The sequence below is a fragment of the Zootoca vivipara genome, chromosome 5 (assembly GCF_965207765.1).
Source record: "Zootoca vivipara chromosome 5, rZooViv2.hap1.1, whole genome shotgun sequence".
In the NCBI taxonomy this organism is placed as follows: domain Eukaryota; kingdom Metazoa; phylum Chordata; class Lepidosauria; order Squamata; family Lacertidae; genus Zootoca; species Zootoca vivipara.
This window is the reverse complement of record NC_142588.1, coordinates 73865641-73883982: the sequence shown is the minus strand read 5'-3', so window position 1 is coordinate 73883982 and position 18342 is coordinate 73865641. Positions and strand designations below refer to the sequence as shown.

Here is an 18342-nt window from a genome sequence, read left to right as displayed (position 1 = left end):
AGCAGCCCATAAATAGTTGCAACAAATAGAACTGCGCTCTGTTAAGGTTTGAGAGAAAAGAGAATTTTATAGTGTACAGACAAAGGTATACCCAACTGTGCTATATTTAGACAACTGCAAGGAACTGGTTCAACTCAGGACTCACTCTAATATGTTGTAAATTTATCCTCTGTCCAAACAGTATTTTCATTAAGTTCACATTTACTGCAGTTTCCAGTTTTATTGTCAACCATTCCAAGATAGGTATCACTAGCGACTACTTGTTAATGGCCACCAGAAGAGTTTCAGTAATAGCTCTGCAAACACTGCTTTGGAGAGATTGTACCTTGTGGCTGTTCCTAGGCAATTCACACAGAACATCTGCCAAGCTTTTAGGGCCTGCAAGCTTCTAATCCTAGGTCTTTAAAACAGTGGCTAGTTGCAGCTATGAGAAATAGGGACCCAACAGGGTAAAGCTCATAGGACCATCCTGCAGAATTGATGTTGTATTGCCTATTGATAGTGTCCTCCAAGAAGTTTCAACTGGAAAAAAGGTGGGGGGTGGGGAGAGAGACAGAAATAATCTTTTCAAAGGCATTACCCAAAGTCTTTTGCAGCACCTTGAAAACAGGAAAGGCAAGGCAACAGAATTTAAGGTTCTATGAAGTAGGAAACAATCCATTTTATAATTTGAGCACCAAAGTATTATTTAATCATTTTGATTGGAAGCCCACAAGAATATTGAGTAAAAACAAGTATATGGCTTTGGGTGCTCAATAAAATTGTGCGTGAATTCACAATTTTGTGTGTGAATTCAGTGGGACTACTTTTTTCAGTGTTTGTAGGGCCAAACCCTATGGTGTTCTCAGTCAAAAGATTTGTGAGAGTTGAGTACTTTTGGTTTACTGAAGACCAGTTATGAAGGATTAAACAAGTGACGTTTCCCATATTGCAAGGATAGGAACTCTTCAGCCTTCCAGATTTATTTTTAGTTCAACTTTATCAGCACCAGCTAGCAAAGCTAATGGTCAGGGACATGTAGTCTAGCAATAACCGGAGGGCCATAGGGTACCACACACACACGTAGACAGACAGCATGCAAAACATTATTTCTTCTTTCAGAGTATTATTTCTTCTTTAAACTCTCATTCTGTTGTTTTAAAAATACTGTGAGTCAGGGGTGGCTAACCTGTAGCCTTTCAAGTATTGAACTTCAATTCCAATTAGTCCCAGCCAGCTTGGCCAGTGGTCAGAGATGATGGACAATATCTGTTAGGTTGCTGGTTAGCCACCCATGCTGCAGATCAGAAGTACAGAACCTGATCTGGCCAGCAGGCTATTCTTTTAACTCCTACCCCTTGTGGGCTGAATTTGGTGGGGAAAGTTACCCACCAGAAAACTGCCTTATGTCAGTGATGTCACCATGCTTGCAAAAAACAACAACACCACTCTGTGTGGTGTTTTGAACCAATGCTGATCAGCAGGCTTGAAGTCATGCCCTATGAGTTGAAGGGCAGTGACTTCAACTATACCTTTTGCAGGGATTGGCTGCAAAAGTGCATTCTCCAAGGGCAACCAGATATTTATGGAGACATGACTCTCTTTGCCCCATGCCTGACATCACATGACATCAGGAGTGGGACAGGTGGGCATTGTTTCGGGTAAACAGTCTTGCAGGTCCAACTTGGTCCTCCGGCACAGGTCCCCCACCCCCCGCTGTAAAGAACTGAAATTAAAAGTAACTCTGTTATTAAAATAACCGAATGCTACAAGTAAAGGGGCTTTGGAATGATCTAGTATAAATTACGGGAACAAGCATAAATTATGCTGGCACTAGAATGTGAAGAATGGAGGCAAATCACAAGATTTGTATCCATAACAAACGAAGGGTTCCCTTTTGTTTACTTGATGAATACAAGCACTGCTTCCAAGACATCATACCAAACCTGCTAAGAAGGGTAGGAACAAGCAACTAATAACCTTGTAGCAGGTTAATGCTTGGGAGGGGAAGGCTTGACGTGAATGTGGACAGGAGGCAGCCTGGGAGGAACCTAGCTGCATGTAGCAAAATAAAATTATGAAAGAGAGCTTAAAGGACCACAACCACCAGTCAGTCTCTGCCTCAAATGCAACCCCTCCCTGGTTTTAGGATTCTTCTCTTGAACACCCCCTACTCAGTGCCAGATTTACGTATAAGCTAAACAAGCTATAGCTTAGGACATGGGTAGGCAAACTAAGGCCCGGGGGCTAGATTCGGCCCAATCACCTTCTCAATCCAGCCCGCAGGCGGTCCAGGAATCAGAGTGTTTTTACATGAGTAGAATGTGTGCTTTTATTTAAAATGTGGGGCTCTATGTGGGGCTACCTTTGAAGGTGACCCGGAAACTACAATTAATCCAGAATGCGGCAGCTAGACTGGTGACTGGGAGTGGCCGCCGAGACCACATAACACCGGTCCTGAAAGACCTACACTGGCTCCCAGTATGTTTCCGAGCACAATTCAAAGTGTTGGTGCTGACCTTTAAAGCCCTAAATGGCCTCGGTCCAGTATACCTGAAGGAGTGCCTCCACCCCCATTGTTCTACCCGGACACTGAGGTCCAGCACCGAGGGCCTTCTGGCGGTTCCCTTGCTACGAGAAGCCAAGTTACAGGGAACCAGGCAGAGGGCCTTCTCGGTAGTGGCACCCACCCTGTGGAATGCCCTCCCACCAGAGGTCAAAGAGAACAACAATTACCAGACCTTTAGAAGGCATCTTAAGGCAGCCCTGTTTAGGGAAGCTTTTAATGTTTGATGGATTTCTGTATTTTAATGTTTTGTTGGAAGCCGCCCAGAGTGGCTGGGGGAACCCGGCCAGATGGGTGGGGTATAAATAATAATAATAATAATAATAATAAATAAATAAATAAAATGCATCTCTGGGTTATTTTGGGGGCATAGGAATTCGTTCATTTCCCCCCTCAAAAAAAATATAGTTCAGCCCCCCACAAGGTCTGAGGAACAGTGGGCCAGCCCCCTGCTGAAAAGGTGAAAAGGTTTGCTGACCCCTGGCTTAGGACTCTCTTGGGGGCCTAAAAAAAATTTAAAGGGGGAAAAAACCTGGATGTACATTTCCAAAATATAAGTTCAACAATTACTTTGATAAAATACATATTTTGTTATATACCCATTAGGTCCATAAATTACCATATAGCATACATCCAACACAAAAAACAGCGACAATTTGCTGTGGACAAAGGACAGCTGGACATATAAATGGCCCCATTACCTTCAGTAGCTTAGGGCCTCATCAAACCTAAATCCGGTCCTGCCCCTACTTGAGTGTTAAATTCCAAGTTGATTAAAATTCTGGTTCATTCTCAGAGTAACTACCTCAGTGACTAGTACAGCAGTAAGTCCTCATCTCTGTTCTTCCCCAGATTTCCAAGTGGGGCAACAGTGGGCTCACTGCATGGCCAGAAGCTACAAGATACATACCAACTTCCTAAGTGGCAAGAGATGCTGCACATTGTGCTTTTTACATGGCTGCTAGTGTCACAGCCCTGTTGCAATGCCATGAAGCTAGTTTTAAAACCATGCACTCTCAAAGCAGGAAGGTTCAAAAATAGTGTTGATGTTCTGGATGGCTACAGTTTATGGAAATTAACAACCTAGCAACACACCTGAGCAACCACAAACACAGGTGCATTCTGCTTGCTTGATACTAAAACCGTTTGTTCACATGGAGGTACATTATTCATGGGAAAAGAAAATCCTTCCTTCACAAGATACATTCAGGGTGAGGGGAGGGGATTATACTGAATGCTGAGAGTTGGGGTGCATTTCACTGGTTATTCAAAAGGCTCAGGAGCTGATCAACAGATTTGTCAGTAATATGTGACGGCCTGTAATTTACAACTCCAGCTGCGTTAAAGCCAACATGCACATGTAACTCATATCCATCAAGTATCTGTTGCACTCATACAAACTGAAAACTTCAAAGACAAATCATATCACAATATACTCAAATTAGAAACAAAACAGGTGAACGAGCATTAAAAGCTTGTATTAATGTTAGCTATATATGGATGAAAACTGCAGGCCTTTTAGTTACTGCCTACTGACTAAATAGGTTTTCCTTCCCTAACTCACTAGACCAACAGTGATAAATAAATAAATATATTATTATTATTATTTGTGCCATGCCCATCTGGCTGGGTTTCCCCAGCCACTCTGAGCAGCTTCCATTAAAATACATTAAAATCTCAGACATTAAAAACTTCCCTAAACATAACCCTAAACTTCCCTAAAAATATGCAGCTTTTCCAACAACATAGTGGCATAAAACCACTTAGATGAAAATGCAATAAATTACAGAATAAATTTACTGCAGTTCCTGTTGACAAGTACAATGCCAGTACAGGTGACGAATCACTTATTTGACTACTACTGCAAAAGTTTCCTGCACGTGGAGACTTCTTACTCATTCTGATTGTTGCCCAAGTTCCATCTTTCAGTTAGTGTGTCACAATAATGACAGTTTATTTGCATATGCTTGCCAAATGCTGAGGAAAAGATGCTGTACATCAAATGTTTTCTCGTGAGCATCAACAATTTATGAACTTCAGACTTGCATATAGTGCTAGCAATCTACTTGCAGAAAACATTAGGTATTTGTTTCTTTTTTAAATGAAACATATGACTTTTTTACAATTTGACTACAACAGACACAATAAACCAATTTCTAAAAAATACATTAGAAAAACTGAGCTCCCCTTTGCTCTGGGGTTCCTAGTCTGGCTATGGAAGGGGACATGCCACTGTTCATTTGTGTATACATACATGTATGTCTGTATGTAATTCAAGGCTTCAAAATGTTACCTTGTTTCAGTTTAATTCTTCACAGATATGTCATTATTAAACATGTGATATGGAAACACAGTGTGTGTTCCAAATTACATTCTATTTTTGTTTTGCTCATTCTAATATTTTTACCCAGAATTCAAGTCTAAACAAAAGGATGAGTTATGTTTCCGCCACCTCCAGATGCTTCCAAGTAAGTTACTGTGTTAGAACTGAGAGTGCAGTTCTGGTCACAGAACACTCTCACAAATGGAGGCAAAAGGTAGGTGGTCCCGTGTCCCCCCCCCCCAATTCTCCTTGCAGTTACAGAAAAACGGCATGGGTTGCTGTATAAGGAATTTGCAAAATACGCTTGAGCTTGTGGAATCCTCTGGTGGTTTACAATCCCTTCTGTAAATAGAATAGCTGCACTGGATCCAACCAAACAGCCTTTTCTTAAATATAAATAGTTGTGGTTTATCATAGACTTCCAACTCATTCTTCCAGCTCAGTAATTAGAATGTTTAATTTCCCTTCTATCTAGTAAGCCAGAGGGGAGGGAACGGCTGTTACAAGGTAAGTATTCTATCACAGGCAATGTATTTGGTATTTTCCAAACCTAAGTCTGTAACTGTAACTTGATGTGTTGTGAACTGCAGAAGTTGAGTTTCAAACAAGAAAGCCACCATAAACATTAAACATTGTCTTGTGTTTTTCTTCTTCTTCACGCACAGTCGCCAGACAGATAAATTCATAAAATGATTCGAGGTCTTTCACACAGTAGATGAAATTTCTTTATTTAAATTAGTTTGCTTAGCTCATATTTAGGACAGAATAAAGGCCAAGCTATTTGATCATTTAGAGTGGCCCAGAAACAAGACTTCAAAATTGCTGAGGGAATTCGAACAGCACTTGGTCTTCTTTGAAGTCATGACACTTAGGTACTTATTCTGCATATAGATTTGTTTCTATAATTTATTATACAATGCACCATTCACTCAGCAATATACTCTGAAAATATACAAAACTTACATAACCAAATCCGCAATGTTTGACAGCCATCAATTTTTATCCTGACCAGTTTAAAGGATAACCAGTACTCCTAAGAGATCAATTTTAACTACAAATAAAACATAAATTTCACACACAGTAGATCAGACAATTTTTCCAATGAAAAAAATAAGGTTATTGAAGTATATTGTCATCTTCTTAGAAATGAAAATAAGTGTTGGGTCTAGGCTATGGGTTGTATCCAACATTGGTCATACTCGGAGCAGACCCAGTAAATAATGAACTGTTCTGTGGGTCTAGTTCAAGTATAACTTAGCTGGACTAGCCCTAAGTTAGATGCACTTAAACTACATTGATTTCAATTGGAACTAAGTGCAATTAACTATGGATTCAACCCAAAACATTGTTATCGGTTAATGTCTGCATTGTCTAGCTCTAGAGTGGTGAATTAACTTAAAAAAACACACCCTGCGATATAGTATTATTGCACTCCTTGAATGTGCAGTACTTTGAAACATACCAGCACTGAAAGGGGTCTTGCATTAAGATATTCAGGAGCAACATGAAAACGAGGAGAGCATCCAGTCTGTACCAACAAGTATTCTGTCTTCAGTACAGGCCGTCATTTATTTCGTTCATGTTGTCTTTTGAAAGTGTCGCTTAATGTCTGAAAAACATAGCAAAAACATAGCAGGTTGTACTACAAAAATAGATCAAATAAAATACCCAAAGCCATTCTATATCCAATGTTGCCATGGAAAACCTACTATATTCAGTTAGAACAACACACTAGAAGCTCAGCAAACAGAAATAATGAACTGATATTTAATATACATGCCACCAGGTTTCTACTACATGAGACAACAGGTGTAGAAGATATCTAGCAAAGGAAAGAGCTAACACTGACAGTCGCCAAGTTCCAGAAGTTCCCTCTGGAACTGAACATGTTAAGCCTATGTTGAACATGTGTATGAAACATTAATTGCATGAGAGTTAGTTGCAGTATTTTTTTTACTAGCCTGCAAAGAGGCCAATAGTTTCTTTTTCCAAAGGAAGAGAAGCTCCTTCCTCCACAGACAACACAGAAAAACAACAGTCTGGAAAGTAGGGGTGGAATTATCTATCCCTGATTCACCAGTCCACTTACTTGCCTGCATAAAATCCCTTGTCAGCCAAAAGCTATCAGGTGAGTTATTAAATGCAAGGATTATATATTACCATTTTATCTTGCAAATCAAATAACTATCTGAGTAATCTTCAAAAAAAACTTACAAGAAGTTTTCAGTACTGATGGATGGGGCTATGATCTATGGTGGGGCATTTGCTCCAGGTGCACGTTGAGTTTCATTTCATTATCAAGGATTTGAACAAGCTGCTGCATGGAAGGAAGGTGCCCAGACTGTAGCTTAGACCACACTGGAACATCTAAATAAGAAGTGTAGGAGGTAAAGAACATGATTAGCATATTAAACTACTTTTTGTACAGTGTAGGAACTGCCAGTTACTGCTCTTATTTTATGCTTGCCAGGATATCCAGAGAAAAACAACTGATACAAGCTTTTGAATATACGTTCACTCCCACTCCTGTCTCCATCCCACAAATACCAGTTTCTCGCCAATGTACATGCAATGAAGTATTACCAAGCTCCTGAAGAAACTAGATTTAAAAAATACTTCTGTTTACAAGATTTGCATGAATAATTTGTGTGCAAAGTTCTTTCTTGACAGATTACTCTGTCAATGTTCAATCAACTTACACTGGAGAGGTCTTTTAAATGGGACATTACTTAAGAATTGTTAATAGTATAGCCTTAGTTAGAGGGACGTGGGTGGCGCTGTGGTCTAAACCACTGAGCCTAGGGCTTGCCAATTGGAAGGTCGGTGGTTCGAATCCCCGCGACGGGGTGAGTTCCCATTGCTGGGTCCCAGCTCCTGCCAACCTAGCAGTCCAAAAGCACCTCAAAGTGCAAGTAGATAAATAGGTACTGCTCTGGCGGGAAGGTAAACAGCGTTTCCGTGTGCTGCTCTGGTCCGCCAGAAGCGGCTTACGTCATGCTGACCACATAACCCAGAAGCTGTCTGCGGACAAACGCCGGCTCCCTCGGCCTATATAGCGAGATGAATGCGCAACCCCAGAGGTGTCCGTGACTGGACCCAACGGTCAGGGGTACTTTTACCTTTACCTTTATAGCTTTAGTTATTTGTGAAAGTTTAGGGATCACTCACACTAGTCACAATTTTGACATAGGGTCATGTCAAACCTTTTATTTCGGTCTTTTGAACCAAATGCAGCTGGTAGCTTCATAAATACTTAATGGGTACAATTCACACAAAATCCCTCTTAAGCTAACGAGAATACACAAAAGCTGTTCAGAACTCACCATTTAAAGTTATTTCAAATGCACCTGTTGACATACAAATGTTCTCAGTCATGCTGCTCAGGAAGAAAACCATCATACAAGCATAGACCTAAAAATTAAACACATTAATCTAAATGTCAGGCTTTAAATGATGCAACATATTTATCAGTTAAGCTCTATATTCAGCTGATATTAATATCAGCAAGTAAGCAAATACACATATGCTCTACATGAGTTGTCTTACTACTATTATGTTCCAAACCCTAGAGGCATTGTTCCCTTTACTCCAGAATGTTAAATGTGCTTTTGGGACTATACCCAAAGGATAAAATGATGCAATCTTCAGCAACAGGGCATAAAAAGACCTCATAGTAAAATATTATGTTTCAGCTCATAATAAGACTGCAGCTTCTTGTACATGGCTTATCCAAGATCATGTGGTTATATATAGTCATAAGTTTAGTTATTTTTCAGAATTTCTAATACTAAAGATACTACTTAGACCAGAATCCTTGCCTCATCTGAAAAGTAGTGCTGCTGTTTTCTGCTCTTCTATGCCTTCTGCACCAGCCACCAAAGAAAAAACCATATCTAATGGTGACATACTCTTATCTGCAGCTCAAAAAGCTGATTATAACCAGTAGAAAGTTATTTTTTCCAGCCATTTTTAAGACATACAGTCGTACCTTGGAAGTCAGATGGAATCCATTCCAGCAGTCCATTCAACTTCCAAAATGTTTCAAAACTGAATTGAGGCTTCTGATTGGCTGCAGGAAGCCCCGTCAGACGTTCAGGAGCCAAAACATGCGAGTTCCAGGGCGTTCAACAACCAAGGTATGACTGTATTGGTTTTATTATTATGCACACGTGAATTGGGGGGGGGGGTCCTGTAACAATTTCCCCTTCAAGCTATTATCAAATTGCAAACCTATCTCCACTCCATTAAAAAAAGTAATGTTGTAAGAGGAAAAAGTAGTCTCTTTACCTTATTTTCTTGGCCCCACTGCCAGACGCTTGGAGCTTGCATGCCAAAGAAAGCAAAAGGATCCTTGCCAACAATAATGAAGCCTATTAACACTAGTTTGAAGACTGACAGGAAAGATGCTATATGCCTGGGAGAAGAAAGATATGTTAGTTGCTAAAGGCTTTTCCCAAACTTATCTTATCAAAAATGACAAAGATTATGCCATACCTAGCTGTATATCACTATTCTAGTAACTTTAGTGATATTTAATCTTATCAATATTACATATCTGAAAACATTGCATTTAAAATGCAAGACTACATGTAACTCCCCACTTATGTGCGTTCAACTTGCGTATGGCGCTGGGAAAGAAATAATTCTATTTAAACTGCAAAAAGGTGTGGAAAGAGCAGGGAAACAGCAGTTCCATGAGCCTTTGCACTGCCCTTTGAGGCCTGTGGACAGTTGGAATTTGGAGAGCAGCATCACCAGCAGCAAGAGAATCTGACCCACAGCCAAGCACCTTGGGGTACCATTCTACCCAACTTGTCATTGTTTCCACATCATCTTCCAGCGATGAGGACGACAGAGTCACTGCTGCCACCATTCATGCCAGTATGGTAAGCGGTGTTGGTTTTTCAAGGGTTTCCATAGGTTTAAAGGGGGGTTTACAGGTTTTTTAGATGGTGTTCCCCCCTATATGTGATTTCAAATACACATGCAGTATGCAGGAACATAAGCTCCATGTAACTAAGGAGTCGTCTGTATTCCAATTAATGAATGCAATTCTGGGCTGAGATCTTCGTTCTTCCGGTTGTCATAGTGCAAAAAAACCCTCACCGCTTCTTTATGCTCTCTCTTCTGCATCATCATTTGTGTAAACCATGCATCCCCAAACTTCGGCCCTCCAGATGTTTTGGACTACAATTCCCATCTTCCCCAACCACTAGTCCTGTTAGCTAGGGATCATGGGAGTTGTAGGCCAAAACATCTGGAGGGCCGCAATTTGGGGGTGCCTGGTGTAAACATTCTAACCACAGCAAAAGCAATCTATCATTACTAGTTTGCAAGTGTGGGTTGATTAGCTTAGCTAGCCTCATGAAACTGAACTCGCGCCATAGGTACCAAATCAGATAAACAAGAGGAATAATAGGTCTAAACTTTTAAAAGATGTTTCTGTCATATTTTAATTCATAATAAACTTACCTATAAATAGGCTGAGGAAGGTAATTTTCCCCTTCAATGCGGATGTCTGGGTACCGCTGGCTAATAACCTGCATGTACTCCTCAAACACCCGTCTGTATCCTCAGGAAACACTGAACAGAAATATTTTATTATGATTAGTTTGTGTGTAGTTAAGCATAAACATTTTGCTAAGATTATTTGTAGGTAATCAATTGGAATTAGCACGCTTCTGGATTTCCCTAAAAACCATTTAACTCTGCTCCCTCAACTGCCCAAATGTTTCTTGGTCTTCATCACAACTCCCATCGACTTTTCCCCCTCCTGCCTGCCTACGTTTCCCCCTCTGAACAGTGGTGACAGCTCTCCCCCCCCCAAGTCTTTCCTCAAAATCTACATTTTAATGCACTGCAAATTACTTTGAACACAATTCTGTAAATATAAAAGCATCATGTAAATTAATATTTGATCTGGTCTTTTATGTGGCATTTTGGATTACCCCTCAAATAATCAACTTTGAAATGCAGGCAACTGCATTTTTACACATTAAGCTCTAAACATGGTCTATTTTAAACAGTAAGCTCCCTAAGGAATGGGACATTTATTTTTACCTATAGTTTGGTAAGGTGCTACATACACTGATGTATAAACACTTTCATAGATAGCTTTTGGGACATTTTAGCCCAAGCATAAAAGCCTGCTTTCACTCCATCTCAGTCAGTGCTAGAAATTAGCCAGGTGCATTTTGCGACTAGCGTGGGTCCAATTGCAACCACGTGGAGATCTCTGGATGCCAGGATGTAGACTAGGGAAGGCAAAATGTCAATTAAAGAAGTATCTGAAATATTTTCCTTGAAGCTTGGATTTGTTTTATTCTGGATTGTTTTATTTGGTATTTTAATGTGTTATAAACTGCTTTGAGATTTGTCCTTTAAAATATAAAGTGGTACAGAAATGAAATGAATAATAATAATAAATATGGTACCATAAAAGAGCCCAACAAGACAATGACAAAAATCCACCAACAGCATACAAATCAATATGGCTAACCTGATTCAAAACACCCACCCACCCCACGAAACGAAGACCACCACAGCCAACTACAAATGAACAACCATACCCTAGGCCAGGGGTCAGCAAACTTTTTCAGCAGGGGACCGGTCCACTGTCCCTCAGACCTTGTGGGGGGCTGGACTATATTTTGGAAAAAATATAAACAAATTCCTATGCCCCACAAATAACCCAGAGATGCATTTTAAATAAAAGGACACATTCACTCATGTAAAGACACCAGGCAGGCCTCAAAAATAACCCAGAGATGCATTTTAAATAAAAGGACACATTCTACTCATGTAAAAACATGCTGATTCCCGGACCGTCCGTGGGATTTAGAAGGCAATTGGGCCGCATCCGGCCCCCGGGCCTTAGTTTGGGGGACCCCTGCCCTAGGCCAACCAACATCTCTCACCACCAAAGGAACACAAGCAAACAGCAGAGAACCTGCACAAGCGACGCTGACAAAAAACCTCACATATATTAAGTATAACAGAAACATCATCACCCGACTAGTTTCCGTGGTGTTAGGTACAATCTGTGAGTTTCAGGGTGAGTTCTTTTCTTTTAACCAAACATTGATTTAAAGGGAAGTTTAGACCACATTCTAGTCCATTATGTGGGGTTAGCCTCGTAGCCTATGTCATCCTCTCATTGTTTTTTGCCTATGTTGAGGGGGTTTGTGGGATTTTGGAGCAGTGTTTTGTACTGTATATTGTGGATTCCATCCCCTTGCCATGTCCATTTGTTGTTAGGAGATTTTGAAGAAAACTGTTTTGAAGCAAACTAGTCTCGAAAATATTTCGAACACAAATAATCCACAATTTCCTTCCAGGAAATTTATACATAATGGTGATCCAGGACATAGGGATACTGTACACCAGAAGAACAAAATTTCCAGATAATGTTTATGATTCTAGCCTTGAGTTTCCTTTATTTGCCTCCTAGTTTGATTCTCTTCTGAGTTTTATTTTGAGAGGCACAGTTCTGCCTCACGGTTGTCCTCTTCAAAAACAAGGGAGGTTTATTTTACGTTTGTTCGGTTTTTTTTTAAAGAAAAATAAAACTGGGATTTTCACATTCTTGATTTTAAAAAAGGCTAAATAGCTACTGAGGAATGTACACTATTCACAAATATTACTCAAAACTTTCAGTAATAGAACTGGGAACCTAGAAGACTAATGTGAAATGCTTTTTAAATGACTCTGCTTTTCTTTCCCTTTGGTCCCAACTGTGATGCGTTGCTATGCTGATGTAACACTGGTAACACAAGGAGTAACAATGCCTGAAAAAAACTGCAATAACTAGATGGTGAAACTTTAAAAATGAAGAATGTTTCCAACACAAGAATGAACAGTGCTGAAGCTGATAAAGCAAGCATGTTACAGAAAGAAAACTGGATTGCTAGATATGGGCAAATGCTTAAAAACTATTCTAATCGTTACTCCGTTGAATACTGGTACATATTCCTGCGTATAAGACTACTTTTTAACCCAGGAAAATCTACTCAAAAGTCGGGGGTCGTCTTATAAGCTGGGTCGTATTTCTTATACGGCAAGTATATCCCAAACTCTATTTTAACTGGAAAAGTTGGGGGTTGTCTTATACGCCCAGTCATTTTATACGCTGGAATATAGAGTGTATTTTTAGAGGAAAGTACTAACATTTTAGGCCCACACTTTAATTGACTTTCCTATTTTTGCTAATTCCGAATCCATTATTCATACTCAGACTGAAGTCTCATATCCAATCCAAACAGCAGTTTGCACATAAATATATTATTAGCAACTTTGTTAATACTGTAAAATGTTGTTTGTGACTTGTCTAAGTTTTCCTACTTTAGCTACAAAATGACTTACTGAAACCCATCACTAACTACAATTTGCTGTTTGAAGTTCCTTTATATAAAACGTTGTGCAATTCTAAGCAGCTTTGCTCAGATACGAGCCTCAGCAACTTCATTAGGACAGTCCTTTAATACAGTGGTACCTCTGGTTATGAACTTAACTGTGATTGAGTCTCAGTTAAACATGTGGCTAGTTCAGATGACAACCTTGAGTTAGGTTAAGAGCTTTGAGAACTTAAAGAAAAGCCACTTGATCCAGGGACAGTCCACACATATATTGCCCTATTCCAACCTCTTTTTCTTAATGGTGACTGCTCTTGCTCAGGCTGCACAGAAAAAGCATTTTGGTTCCAGAAATTCATTCCTATTGCACAGATAAAATATAACTGATAGAATTCTACAGGATGGGGTATTAATATATGAAAACAGACCAGATCCAATGATCCCAAGGCATGCACTTCTAGATGGTAGAGATGTCAGGTGCCATCCTGCTGCCCAGGCCTCTTCCATTGGTTGCAAGTGGTAGAAAAGCCAGGTACAAAATGTGCCTAGCTAAAGGGAGCCCTGACCATTAGGTCCAGTTGTGACCGACTCTGGGGTTGCGGTGCTTATCTCGCGTTATTGGTCAAGGGAGCTGGCGTACAGCTTCCAGGTCATTTGGCCAGCATGACAAAGCCGCTTCTGGCAAACCAGAGCAGCACATGGAAATGCCATTTACCTTCCTGCTGTAGTGGTACCTATTTATCTACTTGCACTTTGAGGTGCTTTCGAACTGCTAGGTTGGCAGGAGCTGGGACCGAGCCCTAGGCTCAGTGGTTTAACCCACAGCACCACCCGTGTCCCAACAAAATGTGCCTAGCACCTGGCTAATTTCAAACTCTGCCTAACCCACAGCTTCTAAGTGCCTATACCGCCCCCTCGACTTCTTGCAATGATTCTTCCACCACTACACCGTTTCTGAAAGCCCTTAAACACATTTTTTAATCACCAGGCACCCCCAACTCCCCCCAGCAGTCAACATAGTCCAGGAATCCCCAAACTGCGGCCCTCCAGATGTTTTGGCCTACAACTCCCATGATCCCTAGCTAACAGGACCAGTGGTCGGGGAAGATGGAAATTGTAGTTCAAAACATCTGGAGGGCCGAAGTTTGGGGATGCCTGACATAGTCCCACCAATCTGCCCTGCTACTCACACCTCTTCTCATCCTCAAGTCCCAACCTCTTTTGCCAACACCAACTTGGCCTCAATCTATTAATCACTCAGGGCCTCCTCGTCTTTCCCCATCCTATTGAACACCTATCCACCTCAAGCCCTATATTTCACACACACTCACACATTTTCAAGGTGAGCTCAGCGCTCTACACAGCACCGAAAGGGCAGCATTGCCCAACCCTCCCTCCTCTCATTTCAGCTTCATGCCTCCTGCCTATCAGAAAGCCAACATTACCGTAGCAACCCTAAAGTCTTCCATGAAGGGCCACAGCATCCTAAGCCAGTCGTCTTCAACTGGTGGGCCATGGCCTAATCCGAGGTGGGCCACAACAGCTGCACTACCGCCATACAGATATTTGGGGTGGATATGTGTGCGGGGAGAGAGAGATGATAAGAAGAAATGGGATCCCCAGACGCATGTTTGAGGTTAATGGTGGGTCTAAAGGCTAAAACTATTGAAATTGGGGGGGGGGGGAGAGATAAGAACCGCCCTGAGACCTCCGGGTATAGGGCGGTATATAAATTCAATAAATAGTAATAAGAGGCAAAGACGTTTCCTGCCCTGGGAAAACAACTATTATCTGAATTCCGACGTAGCCTGTCCTCTACTTTCCTCGAGGGCTGAAGGGGCTTCTCCGCACCTTCATGTGCGGACCTGCCGCCCTTCGCCCCCCAGCACCTCCCCAGGGGCTCCCCTAATTCTCTCTCTTCCCCCCCCCACCCCAGACGCCTCCTTTCGCCCCCTCCTCGCTCGCCCTTCGCCTCCCTTCCCTTTCCGGCCTCCGCAGGGCGAGGCTTCGGCGGGGAAGGGAGGCCAGAGCGACGGAGCGCGGTCGGCTGTGGCCTTGGCCCTCCCAACCACGACGAAGGAAGGTCTGAGGAGGAGAAGGAAGGGGGCGCCTGGCAGCGCGAGCAGCAGGAGGCCTCCTCGCAGGGCTCACCAGATCTGGAACTTGAGCAGCGGCCCCGTCGCGTAGGCCATGCGCAGCTTCTTCCCGGGCGGCAACCCGTCCGACTGAGCGCGAGAGCCGCCCAGGCCCGCCGCCAGCAGGAACAGCAACGCCAGCGCCGGCCTCATCTCGTCTTCTTCTTCTCCTCCGCCGCCTGCGCGCGACCACGACCGGCTTTATAAACGCTCCTCGCTCCGTTTCCCTCTACCCCCCTCCCACCTCCACACGTTCACCGCCTCGCGCTCTGTCGCTAGCAGGCGATGGTCACGTGAGCGAGGGCGCCGCAGCGCGCCTGCGCCAGGTTCCACCTATCTCCGGCCGCGGAAAGAACGGCGGGCCCCCTATTTGACGAGTTTGCTTCACGGGTGGAGTAGGGTACATACGGGCTACTCGCGCCCGGCTGAACAGGGGTGGGGTGGACTTCCGTTGCTCTGCCAAAATGAGAGACCCTAACCGTCCTCCCCTGCTTCTTGGGAGAAAAGCAATGACCTAGACAACATCTTAACAACATCTTAAAAAGCAGAGACATCACCTTGCCGACAAACGTCCGTATAGTTAAAGCTATGGTTTTCCCAGTAGTGGTGTATGGAAGTGAGAGCTGGACCATAAAGAAGGCTGATCGTAGAGTTTTTAAAGATCCTGAGCACTATGAAGATCAAAGACAATGTCTGCAAATGTGTGGAAAGTTAATCTACTTAGAATCATAGGGTTGGAGAGTTGGAAGGGATCCAAAGGGTCTCATAGTCCAACCTGTTGCATTGCAGGAATCTCAGCTAAGGAATCCCTGACGGATGGCCATCCAACCTGTGTTTGAAAACCTCCCTCTCACAGAAGTCAATGACATTTAATCAGCCTACTCACAAACAGAATTGCTGCTAAAGTCCAAAAGGACAGCTCACAAACAATACATGCGCCGTGATAGCACAGCTTGTAGGGAAGAGTTGCCCTTGACTACCTGCATAGATCAGCAAAACTATGCAGTAATGATTATGTACCTCAGAGCAACAACGAGCTCTTATTCACTTTAACAACACAAAACTCAATTAAAGCCAATGGAAGTCACCCAACCGACAGCTGAAAATGTTATGTCCTCACTAGGGTGATGACTTTTTCAAAAAAAATTCTCAAAAATTATTTCCTGTAGCACAATTGGATGAACTTTTGCCTATTAATGACTAAAATGAGGTATTTTCCATTGAAATATTTTAAAAGGTTACACAGAAACCGGTTTTAATTTTTTTTAATGCCGTTTTACCATTTCATAAAATTGTATTAACAATTCTATATATATTTCGTATCAAATTTGGACACAACACCACATTCCACAATGGGAAGTGTTCTTAGCAACATAGGGTATACAAATGTCACACCTGCGCAAGGTAAAAGCCCCTTTTTGGGACCTCAAAACTCAGCCAGCAGGCCCTGTCGGGCATGCTGGGGAAAGAACCTACAGGAGAGGTAGCAAAACATCGTCCTCCAGCAGCATCTATACTGTTACTGCAGCTAAAAAAAAGCTTCCTTGTGTGTTTGATGACCCTATATAATGTTGTATATATGTGACTCTAAAGCTTGGGTTCAATTTTATATCTGCTTACAGTGACTTCAAAAATGGTCAAAAAACTGATAAAATTTTTAAAATCATTTTGTGCGTGGTTTTTTTTTATCAAATCTCTTTGAAAGTAAGATTTTGTCTAATCTTTAATGAAAGCTCATCAAATTATGGTATAGGGAAATGGGTTGTAAAAAAGTCATCACCCTAGTCCTCACGGTTGAGGAAAAACTGCTTTCAGAAAGGTTATCATTTTTTGAGGGGGGGGGTGGTAGAATATTTAGTGGAGGGGTTCATATATGAAAAAACACTACCTGAATACTTCCTGTGAAGCTCCCCCCCCAGTGTTGATGACCCCCCAAAAAAATAGCCTGAAAATGGTGCCTGAAAAGTTAGGAGTGTGAATATAAGCCATGTTAAAAAAAAATGAGATAATAGAATCATAGAGTTGGAAGAGACCACAAGGGCCATCCAGGCCAACCCCCTGCCAAGCAGGAAACACCATCAAAGCATTCCTGACATATGCCTTGACAGATGGGCTGGCTTCCAGAAGAAGAAGAAGAAGAAGAAGAAGAAGAAGAAGAAGAAGAAGAAGAAGAAGAAGAAGAAGAAGAAGAAGAAGAAGAAGAAGAAGAGGAGGAGGAGTTTGGATTTGATATCCCACTTTATCACTACCCAAAGCGGCTAACATTCTCCTTTCCCTTCCTCCCCCACAACAAACACAAGATGTGAGTGGGGCTGAGAGACTTCAAAGAAGTGTGACTAGCCCAAGTAATTGCCTTGAGAGATGGACCATTAAAAGACCACAAAGAAATGATGACCCATTAGAAAGGCCATTAACAGAGACACTGTGGGCTGACAGCAAATGGGGAAAGCCCCTCCCTGAGGTGAGGGATAGTTAGCAAACACCAAAAAAAAAACCAGAGTTTCAGGAGTGAGCAACAGAATTGCAGTGGGCAGTGGTAGAGTAAGAAACATTTTTCCTCACCGTGAAAAAATGAAACTGCCCACCTGACCAGAGGCAGGGCAGGATGGCTCTTTTCCCCAGAAAAGGAGGCAAACGACTTGGAAGGCCCTACTTGCCCAGTCCAGTGCAAGGAGTAATCTTATTCACTTAATGTCTTCCATTCCACTTTGGCAAAATGCAATTCCAGTTTGGACACTTTAAAACACGGAGGGCTAACCTGTGGCCCCTCCAGATGTTGATGATTACAGCTCACACAATCGTTGTCCATATTCCATGCTGGCTAAGACTGATGGGGGATTTCAACAACATTTGGAGGGTCCATGGGCCAACCATTTCTGCTTTGTATGTTTTGACATCAATTTCTTTCGAACGATGCAGCCGTTGCGTGGCTATTCCACTAGAGGGCATCTCAGGCATTCATTTGGACACTCTTGTGTCCAAATGGAA

General features: G+C 42.1%; 1 protein-coding gene across 1 annotated transcript; it reads right to left on the bottom strand.

Annotated features, from left to right (window-relative positions):
- Positions 1 to 5570: 5570 nt before the first annotated feature.
- Positions 5571 to 15625, bottom strand: SELENOT (selenoprotein T). The gene is made up of 6 exons (XM_035133473.3): positions 15371 to 15625; positions 10341 to 10451; positions 9156 to 9282; positions 8192 to 8279; positions 7083 to 7235; positions 5571 to 6477 (listed from the first exon to the last, which is right to left on the bottom strand). The coding sequence occupies exons 1-5, from the start codon at positions 15505 to 15507 to the stop codon at positions 7111 to 7113; spliced, it is 588 nt and encodes a 195-aa protein (XP_034989364.1). The 5' UTR covers positions 15508 to 15625; the 3' UTR covers positions 5571 to 6477; positions 7083 to 7110.
- Between the last annotated feature and the right edge of the window lie 2717 nt (positions 15626 to 18342).